The sequence below is a fragment of the Athene noctua genome, chromosome 3, assembly GCF_965140245.1.
Source record: "Athene noctua chromosome 3, bAthNoc1.hap1.1, whole genome shotgun sequence".
Classification (NCBI taxonomy): domain Eukaryota; kingdom Metazoa; phylum Chordata; class Aves; order Strigiformes; family Strigidae; genus Athene; species Athene noctua.
The window spans coordinates 76543079-76563586 of NC_134039.1; the positions used below are offsets into that span (position 1 = coordinate 76543079).

Here is a 20508-nt window from a genome sequence, read left to right on the forward strand (position 1 = left end):
CAGTAGGTCAAAGATAAAGAGTTGCCATAGATGGTTGTAATCAAAGCAGGACAATTAGGCGTTTTATCATCCAGTATTCATTCTAGATGCCCTCACTAGCTCATTTTCAACATGATATGAATGACTCAGCTTTGCAGTGAGGACACGGAGACACGTGCAGGGGACTTATTGGCTGCACTATGCAAAACTGTACCTACTCACTGAACTCGCTGCTACCTCTGATCTCTTGATGTTTTTACACTGCAGTGAAATTTACTTTAATCTCTGACAGTTTCTTTTTACAATGTTTTAAATAACTATAATCAAACTACCTCTTAAACCTATTTTACAACAGAAAAAAAAGACTGAATTGAGCTTTTTATTGTAGAATGCATTCTTTAGCTTTCCATTAATTTATGTGGCTCCTTCATTTAACCCTCTGAATTTTTTAAATATTATTATAAATATTTCAGAAGCAAAAGACTTCACCATGCAGAGCTGGAAGTGTTATTCTCTTCTGCATTATATATTAAAGCAGAAGCATGTGCTTGCTCTCTCCCAGTTTTCTGCATTTCCAGCTGTAGCTGTATTCTTCCTCTTTCCTAGAGGATTGTGCTGGGAGCCCAGGCTGAGAACAGTCTCCTGTTCTGTATGGACCTACATTCTGTCATGGAGAAAACTAAAAGCAGTTATCCTACTGCTTTGTTGAAAAGGATTGGGCTGGTAAATCACAGTTTTGAAAGATGAGTTGCTATGGCAGTGCTAAGAGCCACTGGGAACTTCTGAGAGTCAGTCCTCCAAGCACCTTGCATGTTCTGAGTAACAGTAAGTTAGGATCTGCTCCTAGGCTGGTCAGGTTCCATCAAAACCTTGACCCAAAGCAAGTACACCAAACCATTGCAAAGACACAAAGTCAAAACCACTCCAAACCTCATTTACTATGAGAATCAGGAATAATGACACAGAAAACAGAAAGGGATTACAAAGGAAAGAATGTCAGAATCAGATGCAGCCCCAGTGTGGGGCCCATTAGCTATTTCTATTAGTTATATTTATATCTATATATGTATTTATATTTATACTAATATACCTACAAAATCTTCCAATATCTGAATTTAGAACTATGATTTTGTACATCACAGCTGTGGACAACATAGAATTTGGCACTTAAGTAACACGATACGCATCTGTTAATTTCTTAACAAAAGGAAATCTTTGGTGATTGCTGTATAGATTATTCATTCAATATTTTCAGTGTTTCACATGTTGAACTAAAAATCTAAGTGCCTGAATGAATCTTGAGAAAATATATTTATTTATAGTAGTACTGCTGGTGCTAGTAACAGGATTTATTAGTATTATCTTGATCTATCAAGTTGAGGTCTTTATCCAGTGATCAAAAGTACTGCAGAAAAGCTGTACATTACACAGCAGTATAAGAAACAGTTTCAGAGAGATGTACATTAAAAAACCTCTGTCATAATCCTAACTAGGACCAAAATAACAATACACTTCACTTACATGTTCCCTTCCAAGTATCAGTTCTTTACATATATAATTCCTTTGCATAGTCAAGATTAATTACCTTTACTTCAAAGATAATGATAATTACCCAGAGAGATTTATGAAGAATTTTTTCATTTCCTGTCATAAAAGTGCAAGTGGAATTTTGTCATGAATTTCTACAGAGCCAAGATTTCACTGTCAATAACTTGACTAAGGAGCTGTATGAACATCAATAATTAAATATGCACAGGGTGCAAGATTTAGATAAATCTTTTAAGGGATTTTTTTTTTTGTCCATACCTAATTCATCAAAGTACGTTTCTGTTCCATCTTCATCCATTACTGAGCACACAAGTCTTGCTTTCAAGAATGTTGTCCACTTGTTCACGAGACTACGCTGGCCACCTGTGTCATTCTGAAAAGGAGTATTATTTTCAGAAAAAAAAAAAACAAACAACACAGCTAACATACTGGGCTTTCCATATAGACAATTATGCTCGTAAATTCAATATAAAAATTAGGCCTAAACCAAATCCCCTCTTCTAAACACTTCAGATACAGGAAAAACAAGAACTAGTTTTCTGAGCAGACTCTCTGTGCCAGGCCAGCAGGCTTGGGAGGGTTGTACAGTAGATTTTGTACAGCAGCAGTGTGTGTAGGTATGATTGGAAAGGACGGTAGAGGTCTGTATCACTCACTGACACCTAGTGTGGAAAAGTCCATGCTATCTCCAAAAAGTCTAATAGTTCTATGGAGGGATGCCTCTTCTAGTCCTGACATCAGTATAGATGTATCTGACCTAGCAAGCCATGAGGTGGACGCTCTGAACTAAATTCAGAAATGATGGCTAGGACAGGTCAAGCCAGTTATGCACTGTGAAAGTCCTGCTAACTTGGGCCAGAGCTGGCTTGGACACGGCTCACTCAAAGACCTTCCCATCTCTCTCCAGTGCAAGGTGGAAACTGAAACTGCTAAACCAGATGGTGCAGCACAGAGGTGATAGCTCCTGCCTCATACTGCTGGTGAACACCTTAGATAAGAGCAGTATCTTCCAAACTGCATAGCACAATGCTACCCAAGGAAAGTAAAAAAAGACATGTAGAAGCTAGGCAAACAGGATTTTGATTCAATGCTATGCACGTTTCACTGGTGCTCCTGGAGCTGGTAATCTGACTTCTTGGGTGACCCATAAGGGCTCTTTTGGGTCGGTCTTTCTTGGCACCATTGTACTAATATATCTGGCCAGTCTCAAAGGTGTTGATATATGTGTGAAAAAGATGGTATACAAGTATACAAATATGACCGGCTCAGATTTATTTTCATTGGCTTTGGGATTCTGCCACTGACTTCAGTGTAAGTCTAAACAGGCTGAGGCCTTTCAGAAATCATCTGGGCTTCATTATAACAGTAACAATAACAAATACAGCTATAACTGTGTGAAATGTCTTCTTGCAAAATACCCAAAAAGGCCTTTGGGCACCCTCACAAAAATATAGAAAATGGATATTATAAAAAAGATCACATGGTGCGTCATATCGCTGGAGAAGGAGTTTAACACAATACCAAACACGCCCTCACACCCAAGCACAACAACAGCACAAAGCACAAAATTTTAAAGAAGACCCAGATTAAAGACAGAGAATACACAAAAGATCATAATTATCTTCCTGAGTCCTTCCAAAAGCAGGAATGAAAAGGGTAAGAGTACTTGTGCATTTACAATTTTTTTCTCATTTAAAAAATCAATTTCACAAGAGATATTAATAGCTGCTTCAATCATTTTTTATCTATACTTGATTACTGATACAATAAAGGAATTAGAGACAATGAGGAGCGCTGTGATTGTAATTTAATTACTTCACAGAGTTAGCCGTAACTCCTAAATTTAATTTTGCTGTGCATATTTTTAAAGTTAGTCTCACACATACATCAATGCAAGAACTCAGAAAGGCCAGATATGGTAAAAATGAAAATGATAATTGAAAGTTAAATCAACCCATTTAAAAGCTTCACTGTCTTATAATTCAGTTTTTCTAAGCAAAGTATGTACCTCATTTGTACAAAGGACAGCAAGTTTGGAAATTCAACACTGGTAACTATTCTGACTCAGTCAGACAAATACACAACCCCCTGAATCTCTAACTGTCCATATCATTATAAATGCAGCCAGATACACAAAACATGTTCAGACCCTAGCTGTGTGTTCAGTAACAGCTCTTCTTAATTATAAATGTGGAAACTGAAACAGGAAAGTTGTTTCAAATATAAATCAAAGGCTTTTCAATCATTTAGTCTTTTAGTTTATCATGTCACACTAGCAGCTTGCCCCAACAACACGACAAACAAAATAGTTCTTACTGGGCATATTCTTGCAATCATGGAATGAATTTGCTTGGTGCTGCCGCTGTTGTCTGTGAGTCTCTCTTTGAAGAAGAAGTAGATTTTGGCATCATTGGGGTCAGTGCCATCTGGGATAACATGAGCATCCACAAAAATAGGCTCTGAAATGAAACAGTATACCAAAAAGATGAAACCAAAGGATGTATCAGTATAAGCAATTAATTATTTGACAGTTACTGACTGCTTCAAGAAACGCTCTACAGAGGTACTGCTGTAGCAGGTTAAGCTCTATGCTCGAGTCTCATGTCTGTATATATCAGATATCACCAGCCAGGTAAATGCCTTCTTGCTGGCAGCCTTAAGTTTCTGCATCCTCACGTTTTATCCCACAGCAGATTTCTATAAAAGTGATGCAAATGAAGAAGTAGTAGTATTACATTACTCCAGAGATTCAAAGACTTTGAGGAAGAGGAGGGAAGAATCAGTGTGTTATCAGGGGCACTTAAGGAAAGACTCATTGAGGAAAAATGTGAAAGTAAGTTATTGAAAGACTCATTAGGAAAAGAACAATAAGGTGCATAAATAAGACAGGAAAATAACTCATGAAACACGGAAAAGGAAAGCAGAGTACACAAATGCTTGAACAGCGTTTGAGTTCATATCAGAGGTTGATAAATATAGTCAAGTGTACATACAAAGCAATGCAAAGGAGCACTAGTGAGAGAGCAAAATAATTTATATTCTTAAGAGCAAACATATAATGGACAGTAGAGGAGTCCTCAGAAGACCTTCTCCTTTGTCTGAAGGAAGAAGCAGATGCTCTTCCTGCATGAAGGTTCTATCTTTTCAATGATCATACAAGATTGCTTGATAGGCTGAAATCCAGTATAAATCATGAAACAACCTGATACAAATGTCTGACAGAAAACTCACTTTAGACTGCAGTATTTCTCTACTCATATGAGCCCATTCTCAATTAATATAACAAGTGTTATGAATCTAGCTCTAAAAAACATGGAAATAATCTGTACTTGTCAAGTACCTGTTCTGAGCATATATAACAAGTAAATTTTCCAGAAGTTAGGCATTTTAATGGTTCTTTTTCCCTAATTCACTTTAGGGTGCAACTTCAGGGGGTTCAGATAAGTGTAAGAATGTAGAGCAAACAGATGAAAAATTCAGAAAGCAGATATAGTTTCCCAGTTTTAGTGAAATGAATCTATACTGATTGCAATCCTGTGATTTCACTGTAGTCACAGCCACACAGGAATAACAAGAGTGACCCTAAAAGTAGTTGAGAGAAAAATACAGTAACTTCAGTATACCTGAAGGCTTTTTAAATTTGGAACTGCTACATTAGCTGCTCTATAACCTTTGACATCTATCTCTGCTGAGAGGGTTGGCCACCATTTCAATTCAGAGTAGTTTAACTGGAAGGAGTCTTCTTATCAGAAAGTCAGGGAGAATCTTCACATTGATTTCAGTGAAGCCAAGAGTTAAATGTTTGTACTCAAATTAGTTTTCTTACTGTGTTTCAGTAATCAGTTTCTTACCGCTGAAATATTATAAATGGCAATAATTGACAACGACTTCTCTGATAATGGTACTCTCTTCTGCAAGCGGTATTCCGTAGAGGTGGATCAGACTGAATTAACTAAAGTTAGTAATTCATTAGAAAAAGCCCTAGAATCAAGCACTCTAATTTAAGGCAATGTCTGATGCATTAGAGGTGGAGAAGGCACTTCCCTAGAAGTCAGTCTGTCTGACCAGTTGCCATTTGAAATGTTTTCATGCACTTTCCCTTGGACAGTTTGGTTCAGTCTTAATGCAAAAGAGGCCATCAGGTGGGGTGGCCTAAGAGGTTGGCTTATGCAGTGAACCCTTTCCATCTGTGAATTGTCAACAATATGTATTTACACACATTTCTTCATGGTTCAACTTTATATATAAATTCAGAGAAAAGCTCTTTAAAAGACATGCTCTTTATTTTAAACAAAACAAAGCAGAATCTCTGTGAAACTCATTAAAACCTCTGGTAAAACAAAGGTATCTCACCACTCAGCCACTTGGAGTTGTGTTGATCGGTTCGCACAGCATTCCTTCTGGTCAGACTCCGAAAAATGGCCGCATCGGTCCCCATGAAATCAATATACATTCCTGAAAAAAGCTCTTCATCTGCAAAGAATTGAAATGGAGGAGAAAAAGCAAATGCATTGTTACGGCTTTTGGGAAATCCGTATTTATTGATCTATTTTTATTTTAAACTCGTCACCTCTGTATTTACACAGGACTCTATACAGATGAATACTAGGTCATGGGAATGGGATTTCCCTCTGATTTACAAAGACACAACCCAGAATGCACAAAAATAATCAGATTTTTCTTAAAGACTTTAGGGAACTGCATAATTAAATGTAACAGCAGAACTACATATGTGGTGAACCTTTCTCTGATACAAAACTTAGTTGCTCAACTTTCACTGGTAAGGATCACGAGAAAATCAGGCTAGTGCTATCAGAAAGAATCACATTCAATTTTTTAAGTACGTACTTCACAAAGCTTTTTTTGTTATGGGAGTAGACAAAATGACTGGGCTGAATTTATTGCTGGTGTAAATTGGCACAACATCTATTGAAGTCAATGGATCGGTGCCAATTTTTACCAACAGTATTGTCAAGGCTGCCCCAGGCAGCCTCAAGCTGACTTCAGTATTGCAGAGGCCAGACAATCATATTATTGAACTTTATGCAGAGCAATATGGAGCAACAATTGTCCCCTTTTATGTACTTGATTCTAAGTATAGGGTCATTATGCTTGAACAGAATTAGACACGCAAATCTTACATTAACAGAACTATGAACTTCTGCTCCCTGTGCAGGGCTGAAAACTCAGTCCATCTGTCAGGACGTATATTTGTGTTTGTGTGAGTCCATGCGTGTGCATAAATATATGTATATATAATTATAATTCTAATTACATATACTATCATTTTCTACTCTGTGAATAACCAAGCAATTTCCACTGACTAATGACAATGAAACCCCAGAGTAGAAAACAGTAGCTAAAATAAACTCTCAGAGTGGGAGTGGTGGCTGAACACATTCCAGTACAGCTGGGTCCTTTGATTGATGTTTTTGTCTGAATTCCTGGACTACCCAGAGAGTGTGGTCAAGCTGGCAAGAGTCACAGGTTCAGAAGCGCTTGAGGCTATTTTTATGCTCTCTGCTCTGTGTGTGTGTGTGTGCGCGCACATCAACATGGAAGACTACTGGCTCATAAGAGAATTAAAACTGGAGATTTTATTTTTCTGCTGCTGGCTAGAGACTGAACCAAACCCCTGCAGAGCAGCCAGCAGTCACTCTTCTGCTCTCATCTCTCCCAGTGATGACAAGATTCATACATAGGGGATTTAAACAATGCATTCGCTCCATGTTTGTGAATCCTTTACTTCCTGAGCATGTATTGACAGAATGATGTTAGATCTATGCTGATTCATAACTAATTTTGTATATTTGCCTCATTGTCTCAATCCATCACAGCTTCATTATGAATAAATTGGCTGAAAGAAATCAGGCTTATGGTTCTCACCAAATGTTATGTGCTATGCATATACACACATGCACACATGTTAACAACAGTACTACACTATGTAATTTTAATCCTATTACATATCAAGCCTATTAGTTATGTCTTAAGCATTCCTAGTGTCTGCTTGCTAATCATGTATTAGATGATATCTGTCAGCTCCACTTCCTTTTGGTTAAATTCTTAAATTCCGCACAGCACTTGGTCTGCAGAGCACAACTAGTTCACACCACTTCTCTTTGTTACTGGGGGGAATTACTGAGTTGATGAGGTATGTCTGCTTTTATAAATATCTTAGAGTCCTAGTGGGGAGAGAGACATACATCCTGCACATTAGTTATGCCAAGCTTCTTCAAAGCACATTTTTCATTGCTTTGATGCAAAAGTGTCTTCGTACAATGGCAAACAGTATCATGTTCAAATTTTTTTTATAGCATCACTTTCCTCTGAAGGGTGAATCAGCTTTCCTGTTGTATTCTAGGCCAATGATGCCCAAAAATGTCAAGAAATTGCATCTATATTTAAAAAAGGTTCTTCTGTTGTGGATGAGTTAGCCAGTCTGTCACTATTTCTCATCTTCTGAAGCAAGGGGAAGGAATTCTCCTGCAGAAGAATGGTCAAGGGAGAATCCATTACATGGGCTTGGCCCCCTCATTATAACTTGAGCTGTGACTTACAAAATATACCCTTTTCCGTCATGGATATTGAGGCTAGATTTATTCAAGCTTAATGGCTTTGAAGTGACTGGACTTTGTAGTAACAGGGAGAAAGTATAAAACCCAATCTGTGGGACTCTCTTGAAAAAGAGTATGACCTCTTCAGAGTAACTTAAACTTTGTAGATGGATCCTGTCATGAAAGATAAGTCAAACACTAGGGAAGGTCTCTTCAGTCACATAACTGAGAGATCAAGGAAGATAATGTAAAGTCTCCTAAGATGAATAAAGCTACCATAGTTCTATTGTAGAAAGAAATCGGCTTACTGTATATAAAGTAATTCAGAAACAATGTACTTCAGTGGTGTTTCATAAAATCCAGAAGGAACAAGGAAAGGAAACTTTATTTTTTAATGACAGTTGATTAATTTAATAATACTAGAACATCAATGAGTAGCACTGGATTAATCCATCACTGACTTTGAACAAATATTTTCTTTACACAGTGAGTGTCTGTAAACACTGACCATAGATCACTGATGAGATAAAGTGCAGCCAAGGTTCAGAGAGGTATCTAGGTAGCATTTACCTGTCTTCTAAATGTGCTTCAGTTCATAAATTAAATTACTTGTCCTTTGTACTAAATATATTTGCAATGAGGAATTAAGAAAAAAAAGGTAAATTATATTTTGATCTGACCACGTAAGACAGACTATATGACACTACTCTTAAGCTCCATGAAACTCAAACTTTAAAGGGAGTATCTGGCACAATATGCAATTGCCATTGATTTCGGTGGAAGCTGAATGGCAGAAATACTGCCCATTTTTCCCTTGTAAACCTCGGGTGAAATATGCAGTACCGGTGTGCACTAAGCTTTATTTGCTAAGAAAGTCTGAAAAATCTGTGTAACTGCTGTTTCCTTCATCACCAAAAATATAACAAGGAGTAGGCACATGTTGAAAAATCCAGGCTTTGGCACTAGAAGCCTGTGAAAATGCTGCAAACGTGAAAGGTCGGATTATAGTAAGTATATATAATGTGTCTGCTGGTTGGGAAAAAAGAAGAAAAAACCCCCAGTTTCTTTTATTGATGACTTAGACTGCACAAAGTGTATGCCCCCCTTTGAGTCTTCAGTTAGGTGTACAATGGGCACTGCAGTCATTCTTTGTATGGGGTATATCTCACAGTCAGTGAGTACAGTCACCATCAATACACAGGAATATTTGAGGTGTGTCAGTTGTATCACTTCTTCTGGCCTTTCAAACGGAAGAAAATTACAAAATTGGTTGGGTATAAAGCCAATTGAAGAATGAAGAGCCTTGCAATAGCTGGTGGGCTCTACAGCAGAGATGACAACAAAAATGAAATTCAATGTAACTAAAGTCTTCAGGCTTTCTTTCCCTGGCTACTCCAGGATTTTACAAATAATTAAATGAGACAATGAGACACAAGTGTTGTCTAGGATGAACAAGGTCAGAAACTGTTCAAACATAAAATGCTAGACAGGGTAATGTAAAGTTGAAACTAATCCTGGGAAAAAATGTGTAAGCTGGAAAAGAGACAACGTTTTGTTTTCTGTTTTTCTCGCTCTCCCCCTTTGAACAGATTATTTCTGCATATCACTTGTACACCCACTTTTAGCTTGATGTAAACCTTGAAGCAAGGATGAGCCCAATGCGTATGCCCATCAACCAGACACAAGGTACTGCTCCTTGGTGGCTGAATCCTGTGTCCAGCTTGTTGTCAGGCATCCCATCAACCCATGCCACGCATGGTCATATGGGTTTAGACCTCAGCAACTTGGGAGTATCTTTACTTACTGATCATAACAGACACCGTGTTCACATTAGGGTTGAAAGAACAACGTCCCTTTCCTGATTCACACTTGGAGTCGATCTTGAAGACTTGTTCCTGTAATGTAGATTTGTGTGTTACTTCTCATTTCAGAAACCATCAGACATAAAGTGATTTTTATGCTTGGCCGTTTCCAGCATTAACAATGCTCAGCACTGCTGGGCGCTTTTGTTGTACTATCAGCAGTTTAGCTTTCCTATTTGGTATTTCATCATCTTTTTAGACAACTTTTTCATTGGTAACCAGTTATTTTCAAGACTCTTGTCATAAATTCAAGACACTGAAACAAAGAATTTTTCCCAGTAGCTCAGTTATGCTTTGGAGAGGTTGACTGATCTCTGCAATAACATCTGTGGAGATTGCCTTTGTGTTTTTGAAGTTATTTATCATTTATTTGCTGAATACATGGTGATATGTCTACTAGTCTAGGACATTATAATAAAGTTAATAAAACAAAAATACATATTAAATAAAAATCTCTTATGAAAACTGTCATTTGGTGATAGTATAAATCATATGCTCTTTACTGAGCTATCAGACCCCCCAAAATCCCCTAAATCATACTTATTTTCTTCAATACCATCTCTTGGGTTATGTGTAGAGCTCCAATTCCATAGTAGTAGAAGACTCATCAATATCTCTTGCTGTAGTCAGAAACTTCTTGGAATTTTTTTCTGTTTAGAAACCTTGGTGTGGGATTTCTTTATATTTTAAATGATTTATAAATAGGAAATACTTTTGGCAAAGTAGAAGCAACCTGGACTACAGCTTGAAATACAAACAGTCTGAATATCTTTAGAAAATTCGCCCTTAGTGCACCTCTTCTCAGTTCCCAGCAACACTGAAGAGCACAGTATGCTGAGCAAGAACTGACTTGGGTCCAAGTTCATTCCTTTAAAACTGCAATTGGTAATGGCAAAGACATCGATCCATAGCGCATCGACTCGCATACTGTTGTATACCAAAACCCCCACTTTTTCCTTGCCTCCTATAACAAACTTTTAATCTTTAATGGATGGCCAAAAGACACAATCGCTGGGAAAAAAACACCCAGACTTAAAACATTTTTGTTTCAACAGAAAAAGGTAACCGACAAAAACTCCAAAGAAAGGCTTCTGTGATGTAGATGCCAATGTATTATTTATTCAACAAAGGGCAGTAACTCTTTATATTCCCTTTAACAATTAATGTAAATCACAGGGGAATGGGGATGCCACACAGATCACTGAGCAGCCATTTGGTGTCAGCGAACTGGAGACTCTGCCAACCTGAAATGCTGTTACAGCAGGAAGTTTCATATCCATTATCCCCTGTCTCTTCTCTCCCTCTTCTGTTTTGCCTAATTTAATCACAGAGATCTTATCTATTGTTTCAGTAATAAGCTCTCTAAACAATGTTAAAAAATAAGTATGAAGTTTCTAGTATGATCTTTGGGGTTTTTCTGTTTGTTTTACTTCTAGATTAATATGCAGCTTGACATTAATCCATATTTACTATATTATACCACTACTTACCAATTCAAAATGCCCATTACTGCACGATTAAACTACCTCCAGGATTACACCTAATTTTCATATATATTAAACTACTTTCTAGTTTATATTTAATTCACATAGTGATTGCATTTCCTTCTGTTTGCATTTACTTTGGCATTAGAATATATTTGGGTGACTGAGAGTCATTACCAAAGACAAAAGTATCAAGTGTGCCAAGCAAGAGAATTAATTATTTTTAATCCTCTGTTTCAGGGAAAACGGCAACATTCTGCCTCATCAATGAAACCACCTTTTTTTTTGAGATTATATGGAATTCTGGAGACAAAAGAGAAAAACAGGCCCAGTTCTTATGATTGTTGGATATGACTCTTGCTGTCCAGCTTTGTAGCTTCTAGAGAAAAACAGATGTGCTTTCTAAAATATCCATTTTTCACGTGCAAAACCAGCCTCCTGTGCATGGAAAACTGTACTAAATTAGAGGTGAAATAATAAAAGCAGAGAAAAAAAAATGTTCTCACTAGTCGCATCAACACTACATAGTTCTTCATTCTGCTCTATTAATTAGTCATGCACTGATATATGCAATGAGTTCAGAAGGAAATGCTTGGTTTTAACTGTTATGCTATTGTTGGCCTGTACAGTAATGTCTTTGAGCGTGCGATGCCTACAGTCAAGTGTCTGACAGACTCCAGACGTCTGAAACAGCAGTTTATTTAATCAATTGATCATAGGCATGTAGCTACACAGACAGTCTAAGTGAAGCCAGTTCTGCTCTTCCAAGACATGCATCTTTATTTTTAACTTAAGAAATTTAACATCTTGCATCATCTGGAGATGTCATTTCCCGCTCTCCCCCTCCCCCCTAAACCTCATTTCCAAAAACCTTAAGAAAAAGAGATTCAGAGTTCTCTGGGCTATACTACTACTACTACTACTAAAGATAATAAAGGAATATTGTATTAATTAGAAACAAATGAGATCACTTTCTATGTTTTAAATAATTTGTCAAGAAATAGGATAATGTTGAGGAAAGCTGACCTCTGTTTCAAAATACATCAAAATAAGTAAATGCTGACTCCGTTAAACAGAAGGATGGATTTACTTACTCAGTTCTGCTTGCTTGTGCTTTTAAATCCAGGTCTATGAACCCCTACTTTTGGATAATTCATTAGGACTGAAGGTGCACTGATTCAGACTACATATGCTATTAAGGAGGCTGGAGCCAGGTAGAGATCTAGCAAAAGTCACTGAGATCATCCCATGCAAATCTACCTGTAGAAAAAATGATTCATCACCTCCCTGGCAACCTCTGTAGTAGTCTTGGGTCTTGACTGGAATTCCCATCCCACTCCCAATGAAATCAGTGATGAATTTCCCAATGTCTTCCCTAGGAGCCAGCCCAGCTTTTAAAGCTGCCCTTACGTGGCAAAACTCCAGGTAGCACGCTCTGAACTTCCTTCCCAACACATCTGCTTCCACACTGTACAGGAAAATATACTGCACACCCTTGTGCCTGTAGACATGAATCTGACCCAAAATCTGCTGAGGTGCTGGGTCTTGGTTAAGTGCTTTTCTTTCTCCTTCTGGTTGCCTAATTTATTACCTACTACATTTGCACATAACCAAACATTTCACTTTCAAATCAGGAAACTTGGACAATATACTTACGAAACATCTGGTACTTTGTATATTGAAAATACACAGTGAAACTGAATATAGGAAAACTGGAGACATCTCTAAAGAAAGTAAGATTTACACCCTGGAAGATCTCAAAGTGATAAGAAAGCTTAACGACTGCATCCCAGCAGAATCTAATGGGGCAAAATTTTTGCAGTAGATAAAAGTTACCTGTACTGGGATTGCATCTAGTGGGCATTAAGCTGAAGTCCAGCAAACCTTCATATACCTGAATAGTTAGCCCACTTGAGGGCTTCTCCCAGGAATCAGTAAGACATGGAAATTATCAAAATTGGACTGCATATTTTACTTTTTATCTAACTGACTATTCCCTTTCAAGTATTTCTTGGCAAATTTTCCAACAAATTGTAAGAATGATATCACCAGCAACGTCAAATAAAAAGTAGTATCAAATACAGCCCAACGTTTGGTATGACTGTGAAATTTTGGACAACCATCATGTTTGAGGTATGGCTTTTGATCATGGCTTTCCTTCTAGCTGGTAAGAGGCCAGAAAACTATGGATCTTTGTCCTTTTTCTATTTAATGTGGGTGAAGGAACCTATTCCGATCATTGATTTTTGGATTTTCAAAATTTGCAGTTTTGCATAAACTAGTAAGATGCATCACAAAATGAGTGGATAAAATGAAAAGAGACATACCTCGGACCTGCGCCCTCTGTTGACATACACACACACGGGGCTGAAGGCGCCACTGCCGCAGACATAGAGGTGTGTGCGATTGTACGACTGTATCACACGCACAAAATTTCCACATCCATGCTGCAGGGAATACAGAAAAAAATTCACATTGGCAAATGTTGTTAGAAGTTGGGAACTTGAAGGAAAAGACATGGTTTCTAATTTTAATTGTATCATGAAAACAGCTACTGAGTTTGGATGTGTCTGGATTTGAACCACTGCAGGCTTCTTTTCATGCCATTTTGCCTTGTCTGGGAGCTGGGCATTGTTAGGGCACTATAGAGGAGTTAGAGGAGTGCATATACCTTTCCCATTTCCACACAGCAAACTAATTTTCATCTACAGACTGCATGGAAAGAAGCAGGGCCTCTGCAGGAAAACAAGAAGTAACCTTATGAAGTTTCCTTAAGGACACCTCCAAACCGGTCTTTTTTTCCCCCCTAATTTTTTCATCATAGCTGGAGATAATTAACAAGCAAAGTAAGTCCAAATCTCAGATTCTGTTATAGGTAGAAACAATTTATTTCCAAAACTTTAAAACTCTGAACAACACAAAGGAAGTTTGCAGTTAATTTTTGCTTCATATTGAAGATCAACAGCATGAAAATTAAAATGGAATGTTAAGGGCCACACAGTTTCACACCACCAAGTTTACAGTTTTCTCCTTCTAGCATATGCTTTTCTTCTCTTGCTCTTTCATTTTTTGACTATGAACAACTTTTAATGCACTTCAGGTTGAAAATAGATTTTTTTCTGAATATTTTTTCTTAACTGAGATCCCAGAATTGCCTTCATATTCAATCATCCAAACCTTCACCAAAGACAGTGAGAATTGCATGTGTTCTGTGAGCACAGGATTGGAAACTGTGTCATCAGTCATCTTCATGAGAATCAGTAGTTAATCCTTGTTTAGCAGACTACACAGTTTATTTATATTTAAAGACATTCACATTTTTGGTGAATTTTCACATCTGAAAACTGGTGCATAGCTGTAGGTAGTTCAGAGTTCATAGAAGGAGTTTCTCACCAGGGAACACTGCATGTCCTCAGTTAAGTGTTAGCTCTAGTGATATCAAAAATTCTTTAACCCAGACAAATTACATTGTTTCTCTAAAGTTGAAGGATGCTCCTAAAATGCTTTAACTTTCTCATATCCAGCTATCTTAGTTTGGCTCAAAGATGGCTTTAGTAATGTCTTGCTACCGAAATCCTGTTTTTCTCAGCAGTACTGCCACATTACGGCTGTGGAAACGGAAGGATAGCTGAGGGTGTACCACTAGCTTACATATGCCAGAGTGTAAATTGATGATTTCTTTTCTTGCTGTTTGCAGAAAACTTTTCTAGAAGACTCTTAGTTAAAGGGTTAAATGTTGAGAAATTTCAGAATGAAAATCTTCAAGGATCAGGACCAGGAAACAATGTCTACGTGAAAAGTTACTTATACACGGCACTTTCTGCACTGCTTCAGTACCCTGCCATGTGCTTTCCAAAGTGCCTATGGCAAGAGCGCAGGGGTGGTTAGACGAACGGCTATTTTCTTTAAGGACAGCCTTCTAGGGTAACCACCTGACATACTGTGTCTTCATGTCTCTTCGCTGATGATTTACAGACAAGTAACACAAGTTGGCTAAAGACCAGCATTCTCATATTTTAATGCTGTCTGGCAGGAAGACCATTTTACGATCTCTGAGCCTCTGCCCATCTCTCTAGTGTTGAAACACTGAACTCCATTTGCAATTTGCTACATGAGTAATCTGAGTACTGCACTGTGACTCCACAAGCCAACGAAGCAAGAAATTCTTATTTCAGAATATATTCTGTAGGACTGTTATTCAGGAACATCTATGCTTCAGTTTATTTCCCTTTCCTTGATATTGGAGTACTTTTTTCTTTTAAATCAGTCTTGTCTGAGGTGACATGAGATGTCTTTATGGATGTTTGTCAAAGGCGGTGGCTAAGCAGTAGATATTCATATACTACCAGTGATTCTCTTGGAGCTGAGACCAAAACTCAGTAGCAGTGTCTGGGGAACTGCCTCACTGTAGACATCTGAAAGTCAGACATCTATGCCCTGGGATCTCATCACAGTAAATGGAGACAAATAGATGTCATACTATTTAAGCAGTCAAGTTAGCCTGGTGAACATACTATTTAGAAGTGACAATTTCTTTTCAACAACAAAGGTGGCAGCCAAAGATGACAAATTCAGACATCAATATTTATCTAATGGTATGGTAAACGAACCCCCTCCTATTTCTCCTTGGAAGAGAATTCGCTGATTGCATAAATTCCTCTACTGGCTGCTCCAAATCTATCTATTTCACCTTGTGACAATTGCTATTCTCTGACAGGCCAAACGTTACCATGTATTCACTCCACCCTTTTTTTTTTTTATTTGAAATTCTTAATTCTTGTGAGTTTCAGGAGTGAAACTCACAAGAATGTTATTCAAACAGAGTTATACATTTTAATCTGCAAACAGTGATTTAGCATTGGGATGTCTTTTTCACATTGTTTCAGTGAGCTTTCAATAAGATACATCACTGATTTTAGCGAGATCAGAAGCTGCTGTTCAGTACCTTTTTTTTTCTCTCTTAAATTCTGAAGGACATATACAAAGAAATTCAGTGTAAACTTCTATTTTTGGAACTTAATTTTTCTTTTGCAATGCACAGCTGGGATCAAAAAAAATCAGTTAAAGTTGATGCACATGGACATTCTTAATTAACTATGTTACAGGATATTAGCTGTATGCACAATGGAACTATTGTAAAAACAGACGTTCTATCCAGAAATCTGTCTGCTAATGCACAACATTTGAGTACTTCAGTATGATCAAAAGCTAGGAAAGTCTTACAACTAAATATCCAAGATTAAAAATTCTCCAGAGAGTCCAGAACCTTGTAGTGTCTTAGCTTTGTTTTTTTCCCGTGGATCACATATTTTGCATACTACTTTCTGCTTAGAGTATCATCTACATTTTTCCTGGTTTTGCCCTAGAATATCATCGTATGCTGGAAATATGACTGAGACTAAAAAACTTTTACAATTCAAAGAAAAGAAAATTCCTTAACTAGTCTATCACAAGTTGATGATGCAGTTGACATAGTAACTAGGGTGAACAGTAATCACCATTAACGAAGTTATACGTTTTATTTTCCCATTTAGTGCAACTTAACAGGCCACTAGCTGTAGAATTTACTGCACGCTGAAGTAACCAGAATGATGTAAAGATGTATAAAAAAAAAATGATATTCAATAGGAAAAATACTTGTTTTTCACTACCACAGCTATCAGAAAAGAAAGCAGATTAAGTTGCCATACCAACCATAATATAGTTATTCATAAAGAATCATTCTGTTGCTGTGCAGCCATATAGTGAATTACTCTCCACAGTTTTGAAAAAGCAGTATTACAGCAACACTCCAGTAGGCCAACCTTCTGGTTTCCTTACGTTCATCAGCATTTGCAACAGAGTTTCAAAATAAAGCTCACACATATTTTTCTTACAAAATGGACCCAGGTGAATTACTGTAACATTGCAGTAACTGAATTGCAGGTCACCTGTAGGCTTAATTAAAAATACAAAATGTGTAGCTAAAATACTAGCCATGACATAGAGACCTTTGAAATAAATAACAGCTTTTATACTAAATTCGGTGGACTTTCGCATTAATTCTGTTGTTTCTGAAATTAAAAGCTATAGTTAATTACACCTGCTTAAGTCCTTCAATCACTTCATTATTTATGATCCTAGATATATGCTGAGGATTATGTTCCAAAGACAATTGTACCTAATGTGAAGGCTTCTGATTTCCATAGTTTTTTTCCTTAAATAAAAATATAAGCAAAATTTCATTGTTTTTTCTTATAAATTTAGTAGTGAGAAATTGCAGTTTGCTAACTCAGATTAGATTCTGAATTCTAATACTAAAATAGCAGTTGGAAAATAGCTATATTTAAAGAGCTAAAAAGAAAACCAGGATAAAGACCTTTAGGTGCTGTTGAACTGTTAAAAAGTCAGAAGGTGACTGAATAGAATTGAAATGTGACTTTCTGCTTCTTGTTTTACAGTTTGTCTGTCTTCTGTCTAGGCATATACAGACTGCAAATTCAAATTACTTTAAGAAGATAATCACATTAATATCCAGCTCTGCCAAAGCCAGGATCTGCTGTGTTGTACCACTCGCTGGGTCCTTCAAAATATCTTTCTACCTATTATGCATAAAAATTGCATAGGGAAATTACCATCTGATTTAGGTCCTTTGGAAGGTGTCTGCATTTGCATGGGAGAATAATCAGCTGTAGTGCAAAATGACTCAACGTAATCTTTCCATCACTGTGTTTCCTGTGATTTCAGGGATCATTTTTACCTCCTTCTGGAGATATTTATATGGGCATTGTTTTGTGGAAGTAATGGAAAGAGGTGTTTGGGTTGTTCCTGAGTCTGGGGTCTTCAGGCTATGGACAGTGGGTACCATGCACCTGTGGATCCTCCTGGGGGAAGCAGATGGCCAGAGTGCTTCCCTACCCCAAACAACAGCTCAGCAGGCTGTGCAGCATCATCCCCAGGACATATCTGGAAAAGTACTATCACCTAGTTGGACTAGTAACAAAAAAAAGAGTTAAAGTGGACAATGCATATCTTTTTCCATCTGTCAAAGTCTGAAGGTGCATTCACCTGTTTACACAGCCTGTTTTTTAATAATTTGACTTTATTGTTTGGCCTGCAGAGCATTTACAAAGAAAAACAAACACTTCTTTCATTTTGTTTTGGCTGCACTCAAGGTGCTCTTACTTTATTGCCAAGTATGTAATTTGTGTATGTGTGTGCATGTGGATTATAACTTACTGTAGGATCTTTGCCAGCCATTTTGCACTCTTCAACTTTGTTTGCTGATGCTGGCCAGAAAATCTGTAAGGAAAGAAGTTATCTTTTTAGTAACATATTTACTATATAATTTAAACAAAACATTTCACTTCCTAAATTACACTCATAAGTTAATATTTTGATATCTTTTACCCCTCGATTATAAGTAAAAAAATTCATCGATAAATGAAAACAACTTTCTATCTTAGATGCAGTAAACAAAATAAAGGCCCATGTTTTTGGCTGGTATAAATTAATTTTATTAAATAATTTTAAGATAAGTTAATTTATTTAAACATCTTTCTTCTAAATAAGAGAATTTTTCGTCATTGTCTAAATTACTGTCTGTCTTTACCTTTTTGTTTCTACTGAATTTCTAGCTAGAAACCAGAAGATTAAAATATTGAAAGAAGGGTTCTTGTAAAAATTTTTTTGTTTTAACAGTAAAAGGTTGGAATATCTTATGGTAAAACCTGCTTAAAATCTTATGATTTCAGGCTGATTTCTTGATTTCCTTCCAAGATATCTTGCAGTACAGCCAGTTTACTGACAAACAAACACCTCAATGTCTGAATGTTTATCTGATCTATATTCAAAACTGTAAGTTATTGAGCTTCTTCCATTATTTATTTTGATTTTGAAATAGAAAAGACATCCATTAGAAATCTCTCCCTAGAAGTTTAGTAGGTGACAGACCCTGATAACATATAGCCTCAAGATAACATAAATAATAGCATTAAAAGATCTCTGTGTATACATATACACATATATGCAGAGAGTTGTAGGTATGTATTCATATGTATATAGGTTTTCTATAGAGGCATAAGAATAGCAAATAAATAAACATACAAAAGAATGTGCGGAATTGCAGAGATTAATTCTGAGCCTCATTTTCTGGCAGTGATCACATTCACTGCCAGAAAATTTTGTGTGTTTTTGCTTTTGGTTGTTTTTTTTTTTTAATTTTAGTTTTTCCAGGCCTAAATAGACTGTTGAGATGCCTCACTGCTTTATACTGCAGAATATATTTCATGCAGCAGAGGCCTTCCTATCTAACCGAACTCTGCACAGAATTAAAACTGACGTGCTCAGGGAAGGCTGGAGCGTGCCAGACAAGCTCCCAGAGCAAGCTCCCAGACAAGGGCGGCTGGATCACGGGTGAGATGGGAATAGTAAAAAGGTCACACAAGCTATTTCAGCTCAGAGAAGGCGACCTCTTTTCAGAGGAAGATTTCTGTACCATTAGGAGAAGGAAGGACGTGTTCACGCCGTCACATGAGAGGCATTTAATTTCAATGTGTAAGTTAGAGTTAGCCTCCCCGGACTCCCTGCGCAATCAATTCAGGTAGACAGGCATGTCCAGAGGGTGATTCAGAGAAAAGCCTAATTTAACCGCGCTTAATCACCCTCCAGTGGGGCCTCTCTCTCTCTCCTGACACATTAAAAGCCTTGCCTCTTAAGGAAGCCACTTAACTTCACTGCTGCAAGCTGGATATCTCTGCCCCTCAGTACTCCTGAGGTACAGTAATAAAGTCCATAGATTAAAGGATCAGATGAATTTGGTAGAACAAGGCTTTTATGGTACACTTTAAGGTAGTGTTGTGGCTGTGATAATCTGAAGAGATAAGCAAGGCAAAGTCTGTAGAGAGGTAATATCTCAACAGTCTGGCTTCTGGGCACACAAGTACTTCTGTAGACCACCTATTTTAAAAGCAGAGAAGCTGGATTTGAACTGGGATTGGAGACAAGAGAGAAATCTGTGAAAGTGGTTTAAACATGTTACAATTATTTTCATATACAGGCTGCCTACTAAAATTTGAGGAGGTTGGACACAGAGAGTCC

At 37.3% G+C, this 20508-nt stretch overlaps 1 protein-coding gene across 1 annotated transcript in view; it reads right to left on the reverse strand.

Annotated features, from left to right (window-relative positions):
- Positions 1-20508, reverse strand: part of SEMA3C (semaphorin 3C) — a 123669-nt gene that overhangs the window by 34791 nt on the left and 68370 nt on the right. The window contains exons 4-9 of the mRNA XM_074903416.1: positions 18649-18711; positions 13758-13877; positions 9889-9979; positions 5881-6000; positions 3844-3986; positions 1786-1900 (exon numbers count right to left, since the gene is read on the reverse strand). Of these exons, the coding sequence (XP_074759517.1) occupies positions 1786-1900; positions 3844-3986; positions 5881-6000; positions 9889-9979; positions 13758-13877; positions 18649-18711 (652 nt within the window). The remainder of the gene's footprint in view (positions 1-1785; positions 1901-3843; positions 3987-5880; positions 6001-9888; positions 9980-13757; positions 13878-18648; positions 18712-20508) is intronic.